The sequence below is a fragment of the Metopolophium dirhodum genome, chromosome 1, assembly GCF_019925205.1.
Source record: "Metopolophium dirhodum isolate CAU chromosome 1, ASM1992520v1, whole genome shotgun sequence".
Taxonomy (NCBI): Eukaryota; Metazoa; Arthropoda; class Insecta; order Hemiptera; family Aphididae; genus Metopolophium; species Metopolophium dirhodum.
This window is the reverse complement of record NC_083560.1, coordinates 68,241,002-68,259,422: the sequence shown is the minus strand read 5'-3', so window position 1 is coordinate 68,259,422 and position 18,421 is coordinate 68,241,002. Positions and strand designations below refer to the sequence as shown.

The 18,421-nt window shown below is 26.6% G+C and overlaps 2 protein-coding genes and 1 pseudogene across 2 annotated transcripts; 2 read left to right on the top strand and 1 right to left on the bottom strand.

Annotated features, from left to right (window-relative positions):
* Positions 1-4,692: 4,692 nt before the first annotated feature.
* Positions 4,693-5,699, bottom strand: LOC132935195 (uncharacterized). Its single transcript, XM_061001667.1, has 3 exons — positions 5,539-5,699; positions 5,287-5,448; positions 4,693-5,215 (listed from the first exon to the last, which is right to left on the bottom strand). The coding sequence occupies exons 1-3, from the start codon at positions 5,580-5,582 to the stop codon at positions 4,936-4,938; spliced, it is 486 nt and encodes a 161-aa protein (XP_060857650.1). The 5' UTR covers positions 5,583-5,699; the 3' UTR covers positions 4,693-4,935.
* Positions 5,700-12,978: 7,279 nt separating this feature from the next.
* LOC132940964 (52 kDa repressor of the inhibitor of the protein kinase-like) lies at positions 12,979-13,731 on the top strand (annotated as a pseudogene).
* Positions 13,732-14,154: 423 nt separating this feature from the next.
* LOC132934942 (dynein heavy chain-like protein 2) lies at positions 14,155-18,180 on the top strand. The gene is made up of 10 exons (XM_061001367.1): positions 14,155-14,448; positions 14,531-14,660; positions 15,783-16,097; positions 16,167-16,396; positions 16,456-16,618; positions 16,735-16,932; positions 17,008-17,231; positions 17,296-17,405; positions 17,474-17,615; positions 17,919-18,180. The coding sequence occupies exons 1-10, from the start codon at positions 14,360-14,362 to the stop codon at positions 17,956-17,958; spliced, it is 1,641 nt and encodes a 546-aa protein (XP_060857350.1). The 5' UTR covers positions 14,155-14,359; the 3' UTR covers positions 17,959-18,180.
* The last annotated feature ends 241 nt before the right edge of the window (positions 18,181-18,421 follow it).

Here is an 18,421-nt window from a genome sequence, read left to right as displayed (position 1 = left end):
TATATTGCATAGATAAAATGGCACTTTTATGAAATCCAATGAATGAACACCAGTTGTTCATTTACTGGTTTACATATCTCTTTTTATAAGTTTAGTTTATAAAATAACAAATTAAAAGAATCAAGTAAGCCCCTGCATGAATAAGGAACCTACTTATTTTCATGAAGAATTATAATCACTCTAAACATATAATGATATTACAGTGGTCAGTTATGCAATTGTTACAATTTTATGGAATGTGTTTTATTTATTTGAAAAATAAGATTCTGCATTCTTACTAGGTATTTAAAAAAAAGCCATGTATAGTTCATTCACTGGCGTCTGGCTCTATTAATTTAATGGTGCTGTTACCCTATTAATTACTATTGAGGAACGTTGTATTAAAAATGTTCAAGTTTTTGAACACAGCGAAAAATTATAATTAAAAAAATATGACACTATACGTTACTATCACATAGAAATGCCAACAGGCAATAGCTAACTTACATGCAGCTGAGGTTATTTCATCATGCCACTTAATTTGAAGTTAAACTTTAAAGTATATATACCATGTATAAATTACCGTGCTTGTACAATTTTTATATTTGATGGTTACATTAAGAAATACTTATGAGTTATGAGTAAACTTCTTTTAAATTTTCAACCTTAACTCTTTAGCAATAAAAATTGAAAATGTTTGAGATTCTGATGAATTTGTCAAAATATGAACTTAAATAATAAAAAAAATTGTGCTTATGTATCTTTATTGTTTTTGAACTGCTTTTATAAAAACTTAGAAATCTTGTATACAATTTTCAAACTTATTGACATTCCAAAAATGTTTTTATTATTAATATAATAATATTTACAGAAAATAAAATGTGTGTAAAATGTCTATAAAGTATAAATAGTTCAAGACAAAGTCAAAATATTTTTTAATGTTTAAATAAATTATACACAAATTGTGCCTATGGAGAACACCTCCAAATAGCAGACGTTTTTTTGGGAACAAACTACAAAATGTCTACAAACTGAACCCTTTGAGTAGAGGTCACCTCTGAATAGCGGACATAATTTAGGTAAGTCCAGTATTGTAGAACAAGAATTTTAAAAAGTATTCAAGTACAGATACATAGATACTTCTTTTCAAAAGTATTTAAAATACGTATCTGAATACTTGGAAAAAAGAATTTACAGATACTATCAAATACTTTTTTTTTTTAATGTCTTTTACCTTTTTACCTTGGCCTAATGACCTTGCGAATAAATTGAATCATTATAGAAAACTGAATTAATTTTTATCTAGTTTTAAATATACAAAAATATAATAAAACCAGCACGATACAAATGATGTATTGATACTTAAGGCTTTTAAGTTTTAACTAGTACACACTCCATAGTTTAGTCTAAATCATACACTACCACGGTTACAATGTACAAATGTACATTGTTATTCAACCATATTCTGCGATAATTCAAGGATGGATTACCACTATTTACCAGGAAAACCCGAATGCGGGTTGCGTGTATAATGTATAGATATAACATATTATAATATAATATATTAACTATCGACTATCGTTATGTTTTACATAATTCGAGTAAAGGTATTTCCAACTTTATTGGGAAATCGACGGACTGAATACATTTAATTAAATGATTACATAGTATAGGCCGCTAAAAATATTACAATATTCCAAAATACAACGATGAACGTTCTTTAAATAAAAACGTTGTACAATTTCAAATTTGTATTATTTTATTTCAATTTGGCTCCCTGTAAATAAAGTAAGACGAAAAAAGTATTTAAAAATAGTATTTGATTTTAAATCAGGGACCGGAACCTTGATAATTTTTACGGTTCTGGTTCCTGTTTGGTTCCCAGTAAAACTAAACTTTAGGTTTCGGTTTCTTTTCGGTTTTTAAAAAATAAAAAATTGTAACCTGATTTTTTTATACTTATGTAATAAGTTATGGTGTATAGAAAACACTAATATAAACATTTTGAGAAAAAAATCATGTATCTACAGTTATTTTTTTTTAGTTACACCAAACAAATAAAATCGATTTTATGGAAAACTGGTTTTGCTTTAAAATTTTGCTTTTTCTTCATTTTAGATTCTAAGTGGAACGATGAATGTATTGATTTTACAATGATATGTGTTTTTTTTATTTTTTTTTAAATTTTTTTTTATTTTTAAATTTTTTGTGTCTGTCATCACCTTTTAGGACAGTTAAAGTGCTTGGATTTTTTTCAACAGTATCTTTTCTGATTGGAAAGTGTATCTTGTTGGTACTTAGGGGGGTCAAAAGTATAAAAATTTCCCAGTAGTTTTCAAAAGCGACGTGAAAAACAAAAGAAAAATTAAGGAAAAACGGGAATTTTTAAGCAAAATCTGTTTTTGGTTTTTGGTGCAACTCTAAAACAAATTATCGTAGGTACATGACATTTTGACTGAATGTTTATATAAGCATTCTCTATACACCATAACATTTTCCAAATATTTTGACTTATTTTGAACTGTTTACAGACATTTTCAGTTTCCATTTTTTTTAGTTTTTTTTTCTGTAAATATAAATACAATTTTATTTGTTGGGTAAAAAAGCGTGAAAATTTAATGCAAGGCTCCTGATATATCGTTCTAATAGCAATTAAAAAAATATTGAAAATACATAGGCACAATTTTTTTTTATAAACATTTAAAGTTCGAATTTTGATAAAATTTATCAAATTTAAAATTAAATAATTATTTTGTAGTAAAAAATTTATAAAATATTCAACTTTTATAGCTAAGGATTGAAAATTTAAAACAAGATTCCACGTAAATAGGTTAAATATAAATTACTTTATTCACCTTAATATCATCAAATATACTTAGTAATATCATAGGCTGACTGACCGTTTTCGCTCAGAATCGTTTTTCTTATTCAATGATATTATATCATTGAATTCAAATTTATCACCATCCATTACAGTGACCCACTTGTAACCTACTGTACAGCAGGGCGACATCCACTTACCCACCTTTTTTTCTTTATTTATCCTGACGCTTTTGAAAACTAGTCAACATTTTTAGTTTTTACCCCTTGAATGCACCAACGCCACCACCTAGATTCATTTTCACATCAGAGAAGATGCCAAAGTTAAAAATTGAAGAATTATTTTGGCTACTTATTGTGTATACACAAAAAAACACATCATTGTAAAATACAATCAATACATTCAACAAACAAAATATATTGGATGTGTTATAAGCTGCAGTGTCTTACCCTGTTTTTAAACCATTACCTAAGGCTTAAATAGTTATAAATTATAATTATTGTTTGTATTATGTCATAACTACATTTTTAGAAAAATATTTATATAGTTAATAATAGTTTTATTTTTATTAATTTTTTTAAATTATTAAATTTGATTATTTATAAGTGTATGATAGAATAACACAACGTTTCTACTCAGAATCATTTTTCGTATGCAATGATTTACCATTTAATTCAAATATAACAAATCCATTATCATGATATTCTCGACAACTGCAACTGTACAGCAGAGCAGTACTAACTTGTCCACCTTTTTATTATATAAATTTAATTATTTAAAATTATTTAAAAATTTTATAATACCTATTAATTATTATAATCAATATTATAAAGATTTTATGCTACTAATGTACTTACTGCTAATATAATAAATTAATAAAGTATTTGTGGAAGCTGAAAGCATAAATATTTTATTAAGAAAATTTTGTGGGTGGGGGGAAGAATTTTATTTGCAGTTAAGACTTAATTATAAACGTTTAAATGTATTGTTGCGCACACGGAAATTTAGTCATAGAACCGCACTTAACTAATATTATTAAACAGTGCGTGTTACCTATATCCTATATGGCTATATCGAAGTTAACCCAATTTGAACAAAATGTATTTATGCATTTGACTTTTGTTTTCATAATTTTTGGCCACTATATAAGACATTATTGATAGAAAATAAATAATAAAAGAATTTAATAGTTTAGTGCAGAGGTATGCAAACTGTGTGTTGCAGATCCTAGGGACATCGCGAGAGTTGTCGGAACGGCGTCAAAGCACTGGAAACCAAAATTAATGTAGATCCAGTTTAATTAATATAAATATTATTCATAATCATTAAAGCGATTATGGAAACGATAATGAAACACATTACATGTCTATTTGAAGTTTTATTTCTAGTACTTAAGTCACAGTTATTATCACCAATATTAGCTATAATATGATATCCGTATTGTTTCAATTTTTTGATGATAATTTGGGAGCCATAAAAATAAGGTGAACGCACAAAGGAGCTGCAGGATGAAAAAGTTTGAATACCTCTGGTTTAGTACCTACCAACTGCCAATGTATTAGAAACGGTTTACGACCATGTGAGTAACCTAGACGTCTGTTTTAATTTTTGTTAAAACATAATTACTACATAATTTTATAAATCAGTTAAAAAATTAATGTGGGCATTAAATGAAAATAAAATTACAATATCATTGACTACCTAGCTATAGTACATCAACAACAACCAAAAATTGAATTTGTTTACAAGTTTTACTTACAACCGGGCACATCTTAAATTTTAATCCTGGGTTTGCCTATGGTTATAACTTATAAGCTACTTGTGGTTTTCAAAAAAAGCATTTATAATTCTACAGGTTGAACTTTAAGATGTATAATATTATTATATATAAATAAAATATATCATACATTTTATTTAATTCAAATCATATATTTAGAACTTAGAATAATATTTCAAGTGTGCACAAAGTATACACTGACACAAATAGTAAGATTAAACTAATTTTATATCAAATGATAAAATATTATATATATATTTCTTACTTTAATACTACAAAAAATAAGAAACATGTTAAATAAATGAATTAATTAATATATTCAGAATTCTAATAATTATTAACAAAATCAATAAAAATACTAACTACTATGAACATTAGTTTCTTTTGTATGAACATTGGTTTCATAGAAATCAGATTTATTTGTACTATCATTTATCGCTGTAGGGTCAACTCTTTTGGATGAAGTTTTGTAAACTTGCAGAACATTATTTTTTTTCAGTGTATCAATTACTTGATTTACAGACAGCGATTGATCAGCTACTACCATGTTTACAGCTAGGTTTGTGGCATTTTGATTTTGTTGGGTCTCTCGCAAATTGATTGCTGGCAATTGGCCACGAGTCTCTTTGTGAAACATGCTATAACACAAACATTTCCTAATTAGTCAACTTAGTTATTATATTAAATAACAAAAAATTATAACACTTACGCTCTGAATGTATCCTCCGGGTAATATATGTCTGGTATTTTGATCGATTGAGCCGGCTTTGCATAATGTGGCTCCGATTCAGGTGGAAACGCCCGGTACACATCGTACCAAATGGGTCGATCATCAATTTTCATTGCACCGGACTTAATGAGTCCGTTAACCCTAAATATATTTCAATAGTAATATAATTTAAATTTTGCAAACGACATACCTATGTTTCTTTTTTACTATCAATACGAAAATATACTGTACCTTGTAAATATAGTTCCTAGTTTTTCCAAACGACTTCCAGCCATAATTGTGTGTATTAATTATAATAATTGTAATATTTACACGAATCTTTACAATAAGTAATAACCAGTCAATGAAGTAAAAAAAAAACTTTGGATGTTCGGCGATTACGGTATTATCATTTACGATAACATAATAGATACCAGATAAAATAACCATTACGTATCAGTCGTAAAAACAATAAGAGAATAAAAATACGTATATTTTAATGTTGAATATATGGCGAAACTGTAATCGCGATAACGATAAACGAAGTGATGATCTATGATAAAATATAAATAAACAATTTTTGACTATGTTTATACTTAATATGTTATAACTTATGATAATTAATAATATTATAAAGTATAAGCTTAGACGCAATTAGGGGGGGGACTCGGGGGCCTTAGCCCCTTAGTTTAATTGAAGCCCCCCTAATTTTTGAAATATTTTCATTCTTAAATCCATAACCAGCATGACAGTACGTCAGTACCACGGACTAACATATACATTTGTATATCAGTACCTAATAAAAAAATTATCAAATTGACAAAAAAAAATTTAACTATGGGATTTCTTAGCCAACTCGGTAGTCAGTGTACAAGCATCTTTATCTTGTCTAATAAGTAGGGTTCGGATTTAAATATAATCAGCAAAAAAAGCATTCAAAATGTCAAAAAAAAAGCATTTAATTTATATAAAAAGCAATAATTATAAAAATAATTTGTACATTGTATATTTAACTAGTGTGTATTAAAAAAAAATCACTATCAAGTACTTAGATAGGTAAACTTTTTCAGTAAAACGTTGACGATTTGGGCTTCAAATATTTTTATACATAGAAAATGTAATAGAGGCGGACTGACGAACAATTTTGAATCTATAGTAAGTACTTATATACGCATTATGAACATATTTTTATCTATAGATAGGTAGAATGGGCACTTTTATAAACGTTAAATTAACTGGCCATACCAAATACTCAATAAAGTATTTAGCGATATCGGTAAATATCACCCATAATAAAACCCATTAAAAATAATTAACAACCGACAGTTCAGTCTTCAGAAAATCTTATCGATTTGTACCGTTTATACGTATGTCGTGTATAAAACTATTAAATCAATTTAAAATTAAACACAATAAAGTCGTTTATAAGTGAAGAAGGCAAAATGGCATTAATCAGTAAAGAAGGCAAAAAAAAAAATACGTTCATCGTCTTACATATTTGTTGGAATTATAAACAAAACACCCTATATAATGTAGTGTATAAGTAATATATTCACACTGTAGTTCATCAGACGCTGACTATACATTTTTATATACTACAGCATATTATATGTCCTGCGTAGTGTAGCCGGGTATACATAGTTAGTCGTTGATTTATATTACGCCTCGTAACACTATTGTACATCGTATCATTATACTTATTATTATATTATATATATCCGATTATATTATTATTTACCTTTTAACTTCTGTATATCTGTGTACTTCAACAATATTAAATGACACGCATTTTTATATAAAAATTATTTCTTTATTATTATTATAAAAAAAGGCTTTTGCCTTCAAATCCGAACATTACTAATAAGTAAAATATCGATTTAAAGCATTGAGAATATATAATCAATTGTTGTTATTAACGTTAGCAACTATTAGTATTTAAAATCAATGATATGATAGATCGTTGTACCTATAACAGTTTAAGGGGATTCGATACCGTGATTTTCTGTTTTTGTCTAACACACACGCGATTTAGTATTTTAGACGTGTTTTTTGCCAAACATTCCAATTGATCTATTGAAGCGATAAGAATTCTGAAAACCGATTTGAATTCGTCGTCAAGTCTACTTGAAATCAACTTTCTCACATTTTTGATATTATCCCCCAAATTCCAGAAAATGTCACATTAAAAAAGAGTATTTAAACATTTTTTTATTTCAATTTTTGGAGAAGCTAAAATCAAAAAATCAAAATTGTGGGAAAGTCGATTTCAAGTAGACTTGACGACGAATTCAAATCTGTTTTCAGAATTCTTATCACTTCATTAGATCAATTGATATGTTTGGCAAAGGATCCGTCAAAAATCCTATGTTGCGCGTGTGTTAGACAAAAACAGAAAATCACGGTATGGAATCCCCTTAAGTATAGAATATAATCGGCTTCATAGTAGTAACACGGGTATAAATATTATTATTGCATATTAGCAATTTTTTGATTATGAATTATTATGTTATTAATTTATTATGACTTCTTAACGCAATTCTGAGGAAACGCTGAAAGCGAAATTTTTGTCTTTCTTACTCACTTCTCTAGCCTAGTATTTTCTTATATTCTAGGCTGTGTAGACTAGACAAGACGTGCTAGAGACCTTAGAGTAGCTTAGAAACATGAAAATATTTTTTTTTAAATTTTAAATTTTTATAGGTATGGCTAAGCGATCGATAGTATTTATAATCAATGGTATGACTTTAAAATGTAATACAATAGATTCCTATAAGAAAATCGTATAATGAAACCCGAAAATCTTAAACATAATATATCAGCACAATTTTTATAGACATTTGTAATTACAATTTGGACAAAATATAATTTAAAACAAAGAATAGGTAACGATTTTAGTTATTATATTGGCATTTAAAAATATTATTCGTGAGTACTTGAAACTTACCTATAGTATTAAATTGTATAGGTATACCTATGACCTATACAATTCAATGTAAAAATATTTAGATTAATTTTAAGGTATTGCCTATATTTATACCAGTATACCACAGTGCACAAACCTATTCCCACCGTAAGCATGTACATTGGTATATTGATGGTACATTGGTATATTTTGTATATGTTTATATATATTTTGAGGTATTCATTGTCATACCCGCATATTATGTTGTATTGTTGTAATGTTGTCTCCGTCTTACTAACGCGTAATATACCAAAATGTATGTCCAGCAGTATTCCCAATTTTGTATTGTTAGCTTAAATATTAGACTAAATTGTCTTATTGATTATGAATTATGAGGTTTTTCGAATATTAATATTTTACATACCTAGTATCTACTATAAGTATGTAGAGATATGAACTATAAGTTATGAACTCACTTAAAAATTAAAATATCGTAAAAATCCACCGAGAGAACACTGATTATGTTCTTAAATTTAAGTTTGATAATAGGCTAATTTATTCTAATATTTAAGTTAACAACATAAAATTGGAACTGCTGGACGTACACTTTGATAATATCAAATATTTATTATATCATGCATTTATGCGTTGGGAAAAAATTTTTCTTTGTGTACCTATCCACGATGTATAGTTTTAGAATGTCGATAATATATCATTTTTGATTGGAAAGTTAATTTAGTTGGTACCTATGAGAGGTCAAAATTAAAAATGTCTTGTACTTTTCTTAATAATTGGGAAAAACTGAAATTTTTACATAAAACCAGATTTCGTTAAGTTTTTCTTATTTTTTTTTAATTCAAAAAGGAATAACTGTAGGTAGGTACTTGACATTTTTACTTTAACCAAGAGTTTAAATGTTTAATAGGTACTTAAATGTTTAAATTATCATTTTCTATATTATATTATAGTATAAACTATAAAATAATATTGTAAATATAAATTATGCTGTAGAACTTTCGTAAATATTTTGCCTTTTTTAAGCTTTTTATAGGCATTTGAGATTTGAACATTTAAAAGATTTAAAACACATTTACACATCTATTTTATAGGTAGGTTGTAGGTATGTAATTTTTTACCGGTTACTCTCGTTTTGAAACTTAATATTCCCCGAACCTTCCACTCATGAGTTGTAAAATATATACTGTTACTACTTGAAGAGTAAACGGTAAAAAAAAAAACCCGCGAACGAAATGACTATTGCGCACCCGATATAACAGCCAATAATGGATTATCGATGGCCATATTATACCTAATTCTCAAGCAGGGAATCGCGTGTGGCATGACGGTCGACGAAAACTTCCAACGTGAATTTTAATCAATCAAAAATACCTATTCTACGACAGTCAACGGAACCTAAAACCGTTAATTCAGTACTAGGAACCGATAAGGAAAACGCGTCGTCCGCCGAAAGTCGTTTGTGGCTTGTACTATCGAGTAAGACCACGTCTGTACCGTCCAGGTACGCAGGTAATATTATTGTTGCCGTTGATGTATATTATAGCACAGCACACCGCGCATCACCGCCGTCGTCCTGGGCTCCTGGTACCTACGACGACCATTCAACGACGAGTTGCTCGGCGTTTGGATGTTTTTCCTCACTGTTTGTGATTTTTTTTTGTTTCCGGATAGTAATGATATTTTTACCGGCCGGCCTTGACTTTGGGATCGGCCACAGTGTATCAGGAGATGATGTGCCAATAGCACTCGGTGGGGAGAATATAATATTAATTATTCTGCCCGGCACGCTCTTATTCCTGTAATATATTACTTCTTAAAATTATCATGATAAAGAAAACATAACGAATGACGTCGCAGTATTATAATGTTGTTATTATTTTGTTTTTGGCGTTTTCGCTTATTGATTTTTGCAAAACGCCTTGAAATGCGTTCGGAACAGAAAACAACATGTCTGGCCGACACGCTTCGATAAATTAGGTTTACATACATTTTAATAAATATGGGTCTGATTGACATGCGATTAACATAACAATATTATATTACATTTTATGAATATGCGAAATAATAGCTTAATATTAATTATTGTTTATTTATGATATTTTAATAATGACACATAACAATTCCAGTGCCTAAATATTTTTGGATCTTAGAAATATCCGTCAAAAAAGACCAGAAGAAAAAATATAATATAATCATTTGAAAAAGTTAATTATGATTTATGAATTGTCAGAAAATAAAATGTGTTTAAAAATTGTGAAATATTTCAATAACAATACATACTTATATAAATAAAATTAGGTTTTTTTTTTATATGATTATTTCACATTACTCATTAGTCATTAATGATAATTTATAATGTGATTTTATATGTTTTAAATTAACAAAAAATATTACATTTTGTAGTTTTGTACAACTCATTATAAATTAATAATTATAATAAAATTAATTCCGCTCAAAAACTAAAACTCTAGTATTACTATAACAGACTTCAAATGCCTATAAATAGGTAAAAATTAGTCCAAATATTTCGAAAATTACATCATGTATAGAAATTCATAATTTTAGTAATAGTGGAATATTTTAAAATGCTACGTTTAATTTTTTTTAATAATAATAAAGTAACGAAAATTGTTTGACGATAAATCATTATGTTATATAAATATAATTCTAATTTATAATACTAGTTTAATTACCTTTTCCAGTGTCAAAGTTTAAATTTCAATCGCTCATATAAATAATACATTAATAACAAAATAATATATTACCTGAATAGACTCTATACAATTTATATTCAGCGTGTACCGTGTAAATGTTATTTTGTGTTTACGCTACAATTTATACTAAAAGGGTGTAGTATTAACCATCTATATAACTAACCACCCAACACTTTTAAGTGTAAAAATTAATATTTAAATTAATATTAATTTCTAATATAGTAATATTATGTATACAGTAGTTTGTAATATACATATAATAAAGTCATTCACTCTATGAATATATTATTACTATTATTAGTATAGGCGTATATAGCTACGGACATTACCATTTACCAACACTTGAGTATATACTACCGAGTTACAACTATTTTTGTTTATGGTTTCAATGTTTGATAAATAATTTACATACTTAATTACAGAGCTATAGGCAAGTTAACAATTTTTTTTAACTCGTTAAGTTAAGTTCATATAGAAAAAGGTTGGTAAGTGGATGTTGTTCTGCTGTTCAGTAGGTTACAAGTGTGGGTCACTGTATAATGGATAGTATTAAATTTGAATTCAATGATATAATATCATTATATACGGAAAACGATTCTGAGAGGATGAAACTTTTTGTCAGTGTGGATATTTTATATTATATTTATATTGTTATTAGTTATTATTTATTATTAATACGGAAGCCGGTAAGTTTAATTATTATTATACAATTACAACAAAATAACTAAAATCGTTATTCTTGGTTATTTAATATGTAATTTCGTCCAAATTTGATAAAAACAATAAATAACTATAAAAAAAACTGTGTTCTTATATTTTTGAGATTTTTTGGTTACAGAATAATTTACTCATACGTGGAACCTTGTTTTAAATGTTCAATCCTTAGCTATACAAATTGAACATTTTATACATTTTAACTACAAAATCATTTTTAAATTTGAAATTTGAAAAATTTGTCAAAATTCAAAATTAAATGATTGTAAAAAAAAATTGTACCTATGTGTTTTTAATATTTTCAACTTCTATAGTAACAATATATCAGGAGCTTCATATTAAATTTTCACACTTTTTAACCCAACAAAAAAAAATTAAAACAATTGAAAACTGAAAATGTCCACATAAACAGCTCGAAAACAGTCAAAATATTTTGAAATTTTATCAAATATATGAATTGATAAAATAAACATGTTTATATTTCAAGGGTCTACGGTTATTAGTTTTTGAATTACAATAAAACAAGGAAATCGCTACTTGAGAAATCGAGTGTTGAAATCCAATGTTGTAAAAATTTGAACTTCAAACGCTCATAAAAATTTAATTTGATTTTCTTGTAGACATTTTTCTTTTGAAAAAGTAGACAAACTTATGATAAATCTTGTATTACTTTTTCAAATCTTAGATTTAAAAAACTAAAATTTTATGAAATTCTAACTCAAAATAATTTGCACATTTTTGTGATGTTTACCACGCTTTTTGTAAATATTCGAACTTTAAATACTTATAAAAAAAATTGTGAACATGGATTTTTAATTTTTTTCGTCTATCTTCGTATTAATATATTAGAAGCCTTCTATTAAATGTTCAAGCTTTTTTACCCATCAAATACAATTTTATTGATATTTATAGAAAAAAAATTAAAACAATTGAAAACTGAAAATGTCCGTAAACAGCTCAAAACAAGTCAAAATATTTTGAAAATTTTATTGTGTATAGAAAACACTAATATAAGCATGCAGTGAAAATGTCGTGTATCTGTTATTACTTATTTGTTTTAGATTAAAATTAAATGATTTTTATTATTTAACAACTTACTCTCGGGGATGGGTAACAAATGTTAAATTATTTATAATCTTCATTCTTCGACAGTCGCGGTGTACTCACACAGTGTCACAGTCGCACATATTATATGGAAAATAAAATAAATATAAAATAATAATTTATTTCCCATATTATTTGTGTATACATTGTACTCGTCCAGGGGCGTATTTATGGACGAGGCTGAGGGGGCTTCGCCCCCCCCCCCCGAAATCCAGGAATTGTTTATTAAGTCTGCTTATTATGTCCTATCAGATGTAAATCGTAAAAGTTCAATATAATTGTATAAAGAATTATTAGTAACAACGAACAAGTTATTCATGTAATGTGTCTGACGATTTTGATCATAACGATTATACCTTTGAGTTCGGTACATAGTGCTTAATTTTGACGTGCGGTTCTGCTGCATTATCGTAATTTTGATTTATTTTACCTAGAATTGATTTACTGATATACACGCGTTGTCAAGTCTCAATAACCGTTCAATAATTATACGATCCAGTATAAGCTATAAATATCCTCACAATGAAACTATAACTTCATTACAATATGTATTACCAAGTATTGCAGTTGAAAAATCATATTCTTATTTAAAACAAGCTGTTGAATTTTATGAAAATGATTTCCCGGGGCTAAATGACGTTATAGTAGCAGAGTACGAAACTTGGAAAGCTAAGTGAAAGAATATTGAAGACAACTTAAGTCTTAAGGCCCAATACTGCTATAGAGGCTTTGAGTGTCCGTGATAATTTAATGTACCCAAACATGTATGAATTACTAAAAATACTAGCTATAATACCAGTATCCACCGCTACAGCTGAACGCAGCTTTTCAACGTTGAGAAGACTCAAAACGTATTTAAGAAATACAACTTCGGAATCCAAACTAGTGGGACTTGCACTTTTAGCTATTCATAGAGACATTGACATACCAGATGACATTTTATTAGACAAATTTGCCAACAGTGGCAAAGAAAGAAATTTAAATTTAATATGATTTGTTATATTATTATTATTATTATTATATTATATATTATTTCATTATTAATTTTTTGAAAACATAAAAAATCATTACAAAAATTCAAATTGTGTACTAATTTTCTAACTCTTGTTTTTAATAGGCTGAATTGAGGAATTTCAGTTGGAGAAAATACCACAGCCCCCCCCCCCCCCAAAAAAAAAAATATATAAATACTCCCTTGTACTCGTCACTCGACTTGTCTCGTGTAGTGTGTACTGAACGGTATCGGTTTTCTTGTCAGTGGTGAGTGGTCGTAGTCGTCTTCAAGGGAATCTAGTTGACCGGGGACCTAGGTGATACAAGGTCAAGTGTCATCGCTTGTCTACTGAGGACAAAAAACTCGCGCCATTTGACGGTTATTATATTGATAACTGATGAGCAAAATTTTGATAACAAAAGTACCGAATACTGTATTACTGTTATACGAAATTCTGTTGTATAAATTGTGTTCCTATTCCCCATTTCTCTAACCGGCTTTGGCGTGTAAGACTAACTCAAAACGATTAATAGTCTATATTTTAAACTCAAATCTCAATATCTCTTCAGTTTCAAGTCTGTCTTTTTAATCAAATATAAAATTTACCTAAAAAAAACCGTTTAAAACATGGACAAAGACTTACAGAATTTTAAAAAATGGTTCCGACAACTGGGCCTGGAAATGGATGGCAAAATAAACGACGAGGTGCTGAAAAAGTAAGTCATTTCTTTCATATTTAAATGTGTACATTTTTTTCCGGTTGTGATAGAAATTAACAATATATTTCGATCCACACAGGCTGATGCCGCCTCAGCGACGAGATATGTGGAGACACATTATTAAACATGTACGTCCCAAAGAAGAGGTGGATTTGATTAAGAAATCCTTGTTGTTACATAAACTCCAAAAACGTCAAAAACCGTTGATGGTAAGATATTTAAGAAAATTATTACTTTTTTACACATTTTGAATAGGTACAATTATATTATCTATTCACCTACAACTGATCGGTTTTAAAAACAAAGATATTAATAATTTAAAAATATTTGAAGCAAGTATTGAAGTCAGAAATTTATGGAAGTACCTACCTACCTACCTAAATGACTTGTGTTTTTTCAAAATAGGTACATACGTATAAAATGTTTGATTTGCATTTGATTCTTATATTTCTAAAGTGTAATTTATACTTATTATTATCAACTTTATAGTATATTTTTTTCATTGTTAAATCACTGAGGATGGTCTCTGTCCTCATATTATAATTTATTTTATGATATTACATCATTGTTCATAAGTAGAGCGCGGATTTATATGCATTAAAAACCAACCAAATATGCGCTAAAAAATCATAAATATGCATAAATATATGCACTAAAATGTTAAAATATGCATAATAAAATTAGCAAAAAAATTATTGAACCTTACTATAAATACTTATCTACTTTTTTTTTTTTTGAATGTAGTTTTAATCTATAAGAAAAAAAATAGGAATCAATTTATATCAGCAATGTATCCTAAAACAAATTTTAGTCTTTAAAATCTTATTATGTATTTTATTACTACCCCGATTATTGATCTAAGGACACATTTGGGAAAACCGTTGATACCTACAACTATACCTATTAATTTATTTTATATTAATCGAAACTATAAAAATATGATATTTTTTTCTTGTATTATAATACTATATATTTCAAAAATATCTAAAAAAAACATTGAAATATGCACTAAAAGATGAAATATGCTATTCAAATTGTAAAATCAGTCCTTAAAATAGAAAAATGTCAAAATATGCAAAAATATGCGCTAAAAAGTTTCATTTTTTAAATTGGCATGTCATGAAACAAATTGTGTGCTTACTTAGCATATCATACGATCAACCAGAATAAATATGCAAATGCATACAAATCCGCGCTCTATTCATAAGTATTGTAAATATTAAAAAATTATGGTTTTCGCTTTTTTCTGAAGCATAGATTGTAAATTTAATTTAATAAATAATAATCTAAAATGAAAAAAAAATTTATTATTATTTATTATATTGTTAAAGTCGAAAGTGGAATCTTATATTGATCTTTCTAATGCATTAAAATATGAAGAATTGATTACAAAATATAATAAGATTCAAAAGGAGATTATTGATGCCAAAATAAACAACAACAAATTAAAAATGGATTTAAACGAAAAAATTGAACATAAAAGAAATGTTATTAAAAATATTGAAAACAAGCAAGATACATCATATTTAGCTAATCATAAAATAGAATATTATAATGAATTTATCAAAATGTATAATGAATTATCAAATTTTTGCGATCATTTTTCAAGAGATGCAAATAATGATTTGACCAAGTCTGATTACGAGGTACTATTTTTATATAAATTAAGAAAGTGGTAGTTGATGTTTTGGTTAATATGTAATTTTAATTTTTAGGATTCTTTGATTATATGTTGTACTGAAGTAGATGATGCTAAACAAGCAGGTGTAATGAATGATGGTGTAAACATTGGAAAAAAGTTGTGCAATGCTATATACTCAACTACATGTGACAAGTCTCCTGCTGTTTTACTCCAAACTGTTGAAGAGAATCTAAAGTTTAATATAAATAAAAGTAATGATACAATTATAGAGGCCAATTATAATGAACCTGTAGAACATAACAAGTAAATATTTTTTTGGCCTTAATTTTTTTATTATACTTTATGCGTTTATATTTTAACAGAGACAATACAATTGTGTATGATGAAGTACTTAAGAAACTTTTTGAAAAGCAATTAGAGTTAGAATCCAATTTGTCCAACTCAATAACTGAAAAGGAACATGTTTTTGAAAATTTAAAAAAGGCAACACATCTGGTTAAAAATGAAGTTATTAGTCAATACAAAGTAAATTTAAATAATAAATAATTATATTATAAACCACTGATTCACCAACTAGTGTGGCATTGTTTTATTACATTTATTTGTATAAGGATTTATTTTTACATAATATTTATTTTTAGCTGAAAAATATATCATGTACTGAACATGAACTTCAAGTATTTAAGAAAAATGTAATGGAAACTTTTCAAATGTGGTTTAAAAACAGTTTAGAATGTTCAAATGTAACTGTATTCCAAGAAAATGTGATTTTTAAAGATGAATCATTAAGAATCTTAGATGAGATTGTCGAGAAAACTAACACCTTAAATGAAGAAATAGTTAGTTAATACTTAATTCATATGGTGTTAAATAGTTCTATACATTTTATCGTTTTGTTTTATTTTTTTTTTCAGAATCAGAAAAAAATAATTGTAGGAGAAATGTTAAAAGAGTTAAATGATAAAAAAAGTGATTTTGGATTAATGGAAACAAAAACAGTTATGGATAATTTAGCTGAAAATTATTTAAATACAAATAATGACAGTAATCTGATTAACAAAATGGTAACTTCTATAAAAACTTCTGTGGTTAATGATGTTAACAATATGAATAAATTAACAATTAGATCAACTCCAAGGTAAGCAAATAAAAAGCTAGTAAACTAATAATATATTTTTCATTGTTATGATATTTTACTATAGGTTAAATTATATACATTTACGGACTTTGAAAGATATGAAACAGCACTCTGAAATAATTGATATTATTTGTGAAAAAGCAAACAATTTTGAACAGTTCAACATAGTTATTTGTGAGTTTTATTAAATAATATTGTGTATACTATATAACTTATTTGTAAATTTATATATTTGTATTTAGCTACTGAAAATAGCTTTAACGAAATTATACAAAAAGAAAATATTCATAAATCAGAATTTGAAAGTATTATTTCACAAATGGAAAAGAATATTACGGAGTTAAAGTTATGCATAGAAGACAGTAAACTTGTTGCTAACATATTGTGAGTAAATAGTTTTTAGAAACTATGATTTACATATTTATTTAAATTACTTTATTTTGATAAATGGTTAAAGTTTCATTTGAGTAACACTTCAAATTTTTATTTTGATTAAATTTAAAAAATGTCTTGTTAAATTACAAGTACATTTCACGTATTATATTATTGATATCCAATTATATTAGAATCATATTTGAAAAACAATAATTTTTACAAGTTCTTCAATATCTACTTAAACCATTCCATTCATACAATTATATATTTTTTAAGTATTGTTTTTTTATAATTTAATCTATATTTGTTTAGGTTAACGAAGAAAATACTAAATAGTTCAGCTATTAATTAGTTTATCGAGAAGTTGATAAGTAAACAGCTCAAGTTCAATATTTTTTAATTTGTGAAATTACAATTTTATTATGTAAATTGATATGTTAATAGTAATTTTTAATTTTATAGTTCACTAAGTTTTAATATTTATTGTTTGAATATTTTTATTATTAATAATTTATTGGTTTACCTGATTATTTTTTTATATACGTTTAAACTAATAAATGCAGGTTATTGTTTATTTTAGTGTTTTAAAAAATCTATTACTATACCTATGTAGATAAAATGTACAAGTTTTTCAAATAATTTTTTTAACTATTAAAACATTGACATTACGATTTCCTAAAAAATAGTCAATAAATTAAAGTATAAATGCAAAATAGAAAATCATATGGTAAAATAATAATTAGTTGGGTAGACTTCAAATTTATCTTTTTTGCTTCTCTTTTACTACAATATTTATTTTTATTTATCGACATTTT

Excerpts from the sequence above, each read along its gene's own strand:
- LOC132934942 (XM_061001367.1), top strand. The coding sequence starts at position 14,360 with ATGGACAAAGACTTACAGAATTTTAAAAAATGGTTCCGACAACTGGGC. Across the intron at positions 16,619-16,734 it reads AAGTTATTAGTCAATACAAA|CTGAAAAATATATCATGTAC; the intron begins GTAAATTTAAAT and ends ATTTATTTTTAG. Across the intron at positions 17,232-17,295 it reads ACAATTAGATCAACTCCAAG|GTTAAATTATATACATTTAC; the intron begins GTAAGCAAATAA and ends ATTTTACTATAG.
- LOC132935195 (XM_061001667.1), bottom strand. The coding sequence starts at position 5,582 with ATGGCTGGAAGTCGTTTGGAAAAACTAGGAACTATATTTACAAG. Across the intron at positions 5,449-5,538 it reads CTAGGAACTATATTTACAAG|GGTTAACGGACTCATTAAGT; the intron begins GTACAGTATATT and ends AAATATATTTAG. Across the intron at positions 5,216-5,286 it reads CCGGAGGATACATTCAGAGC|CATGTTTCACAAAGAGACTC; the intron begins GTAAGTGTTATA and ends TTTGTGTTATAG.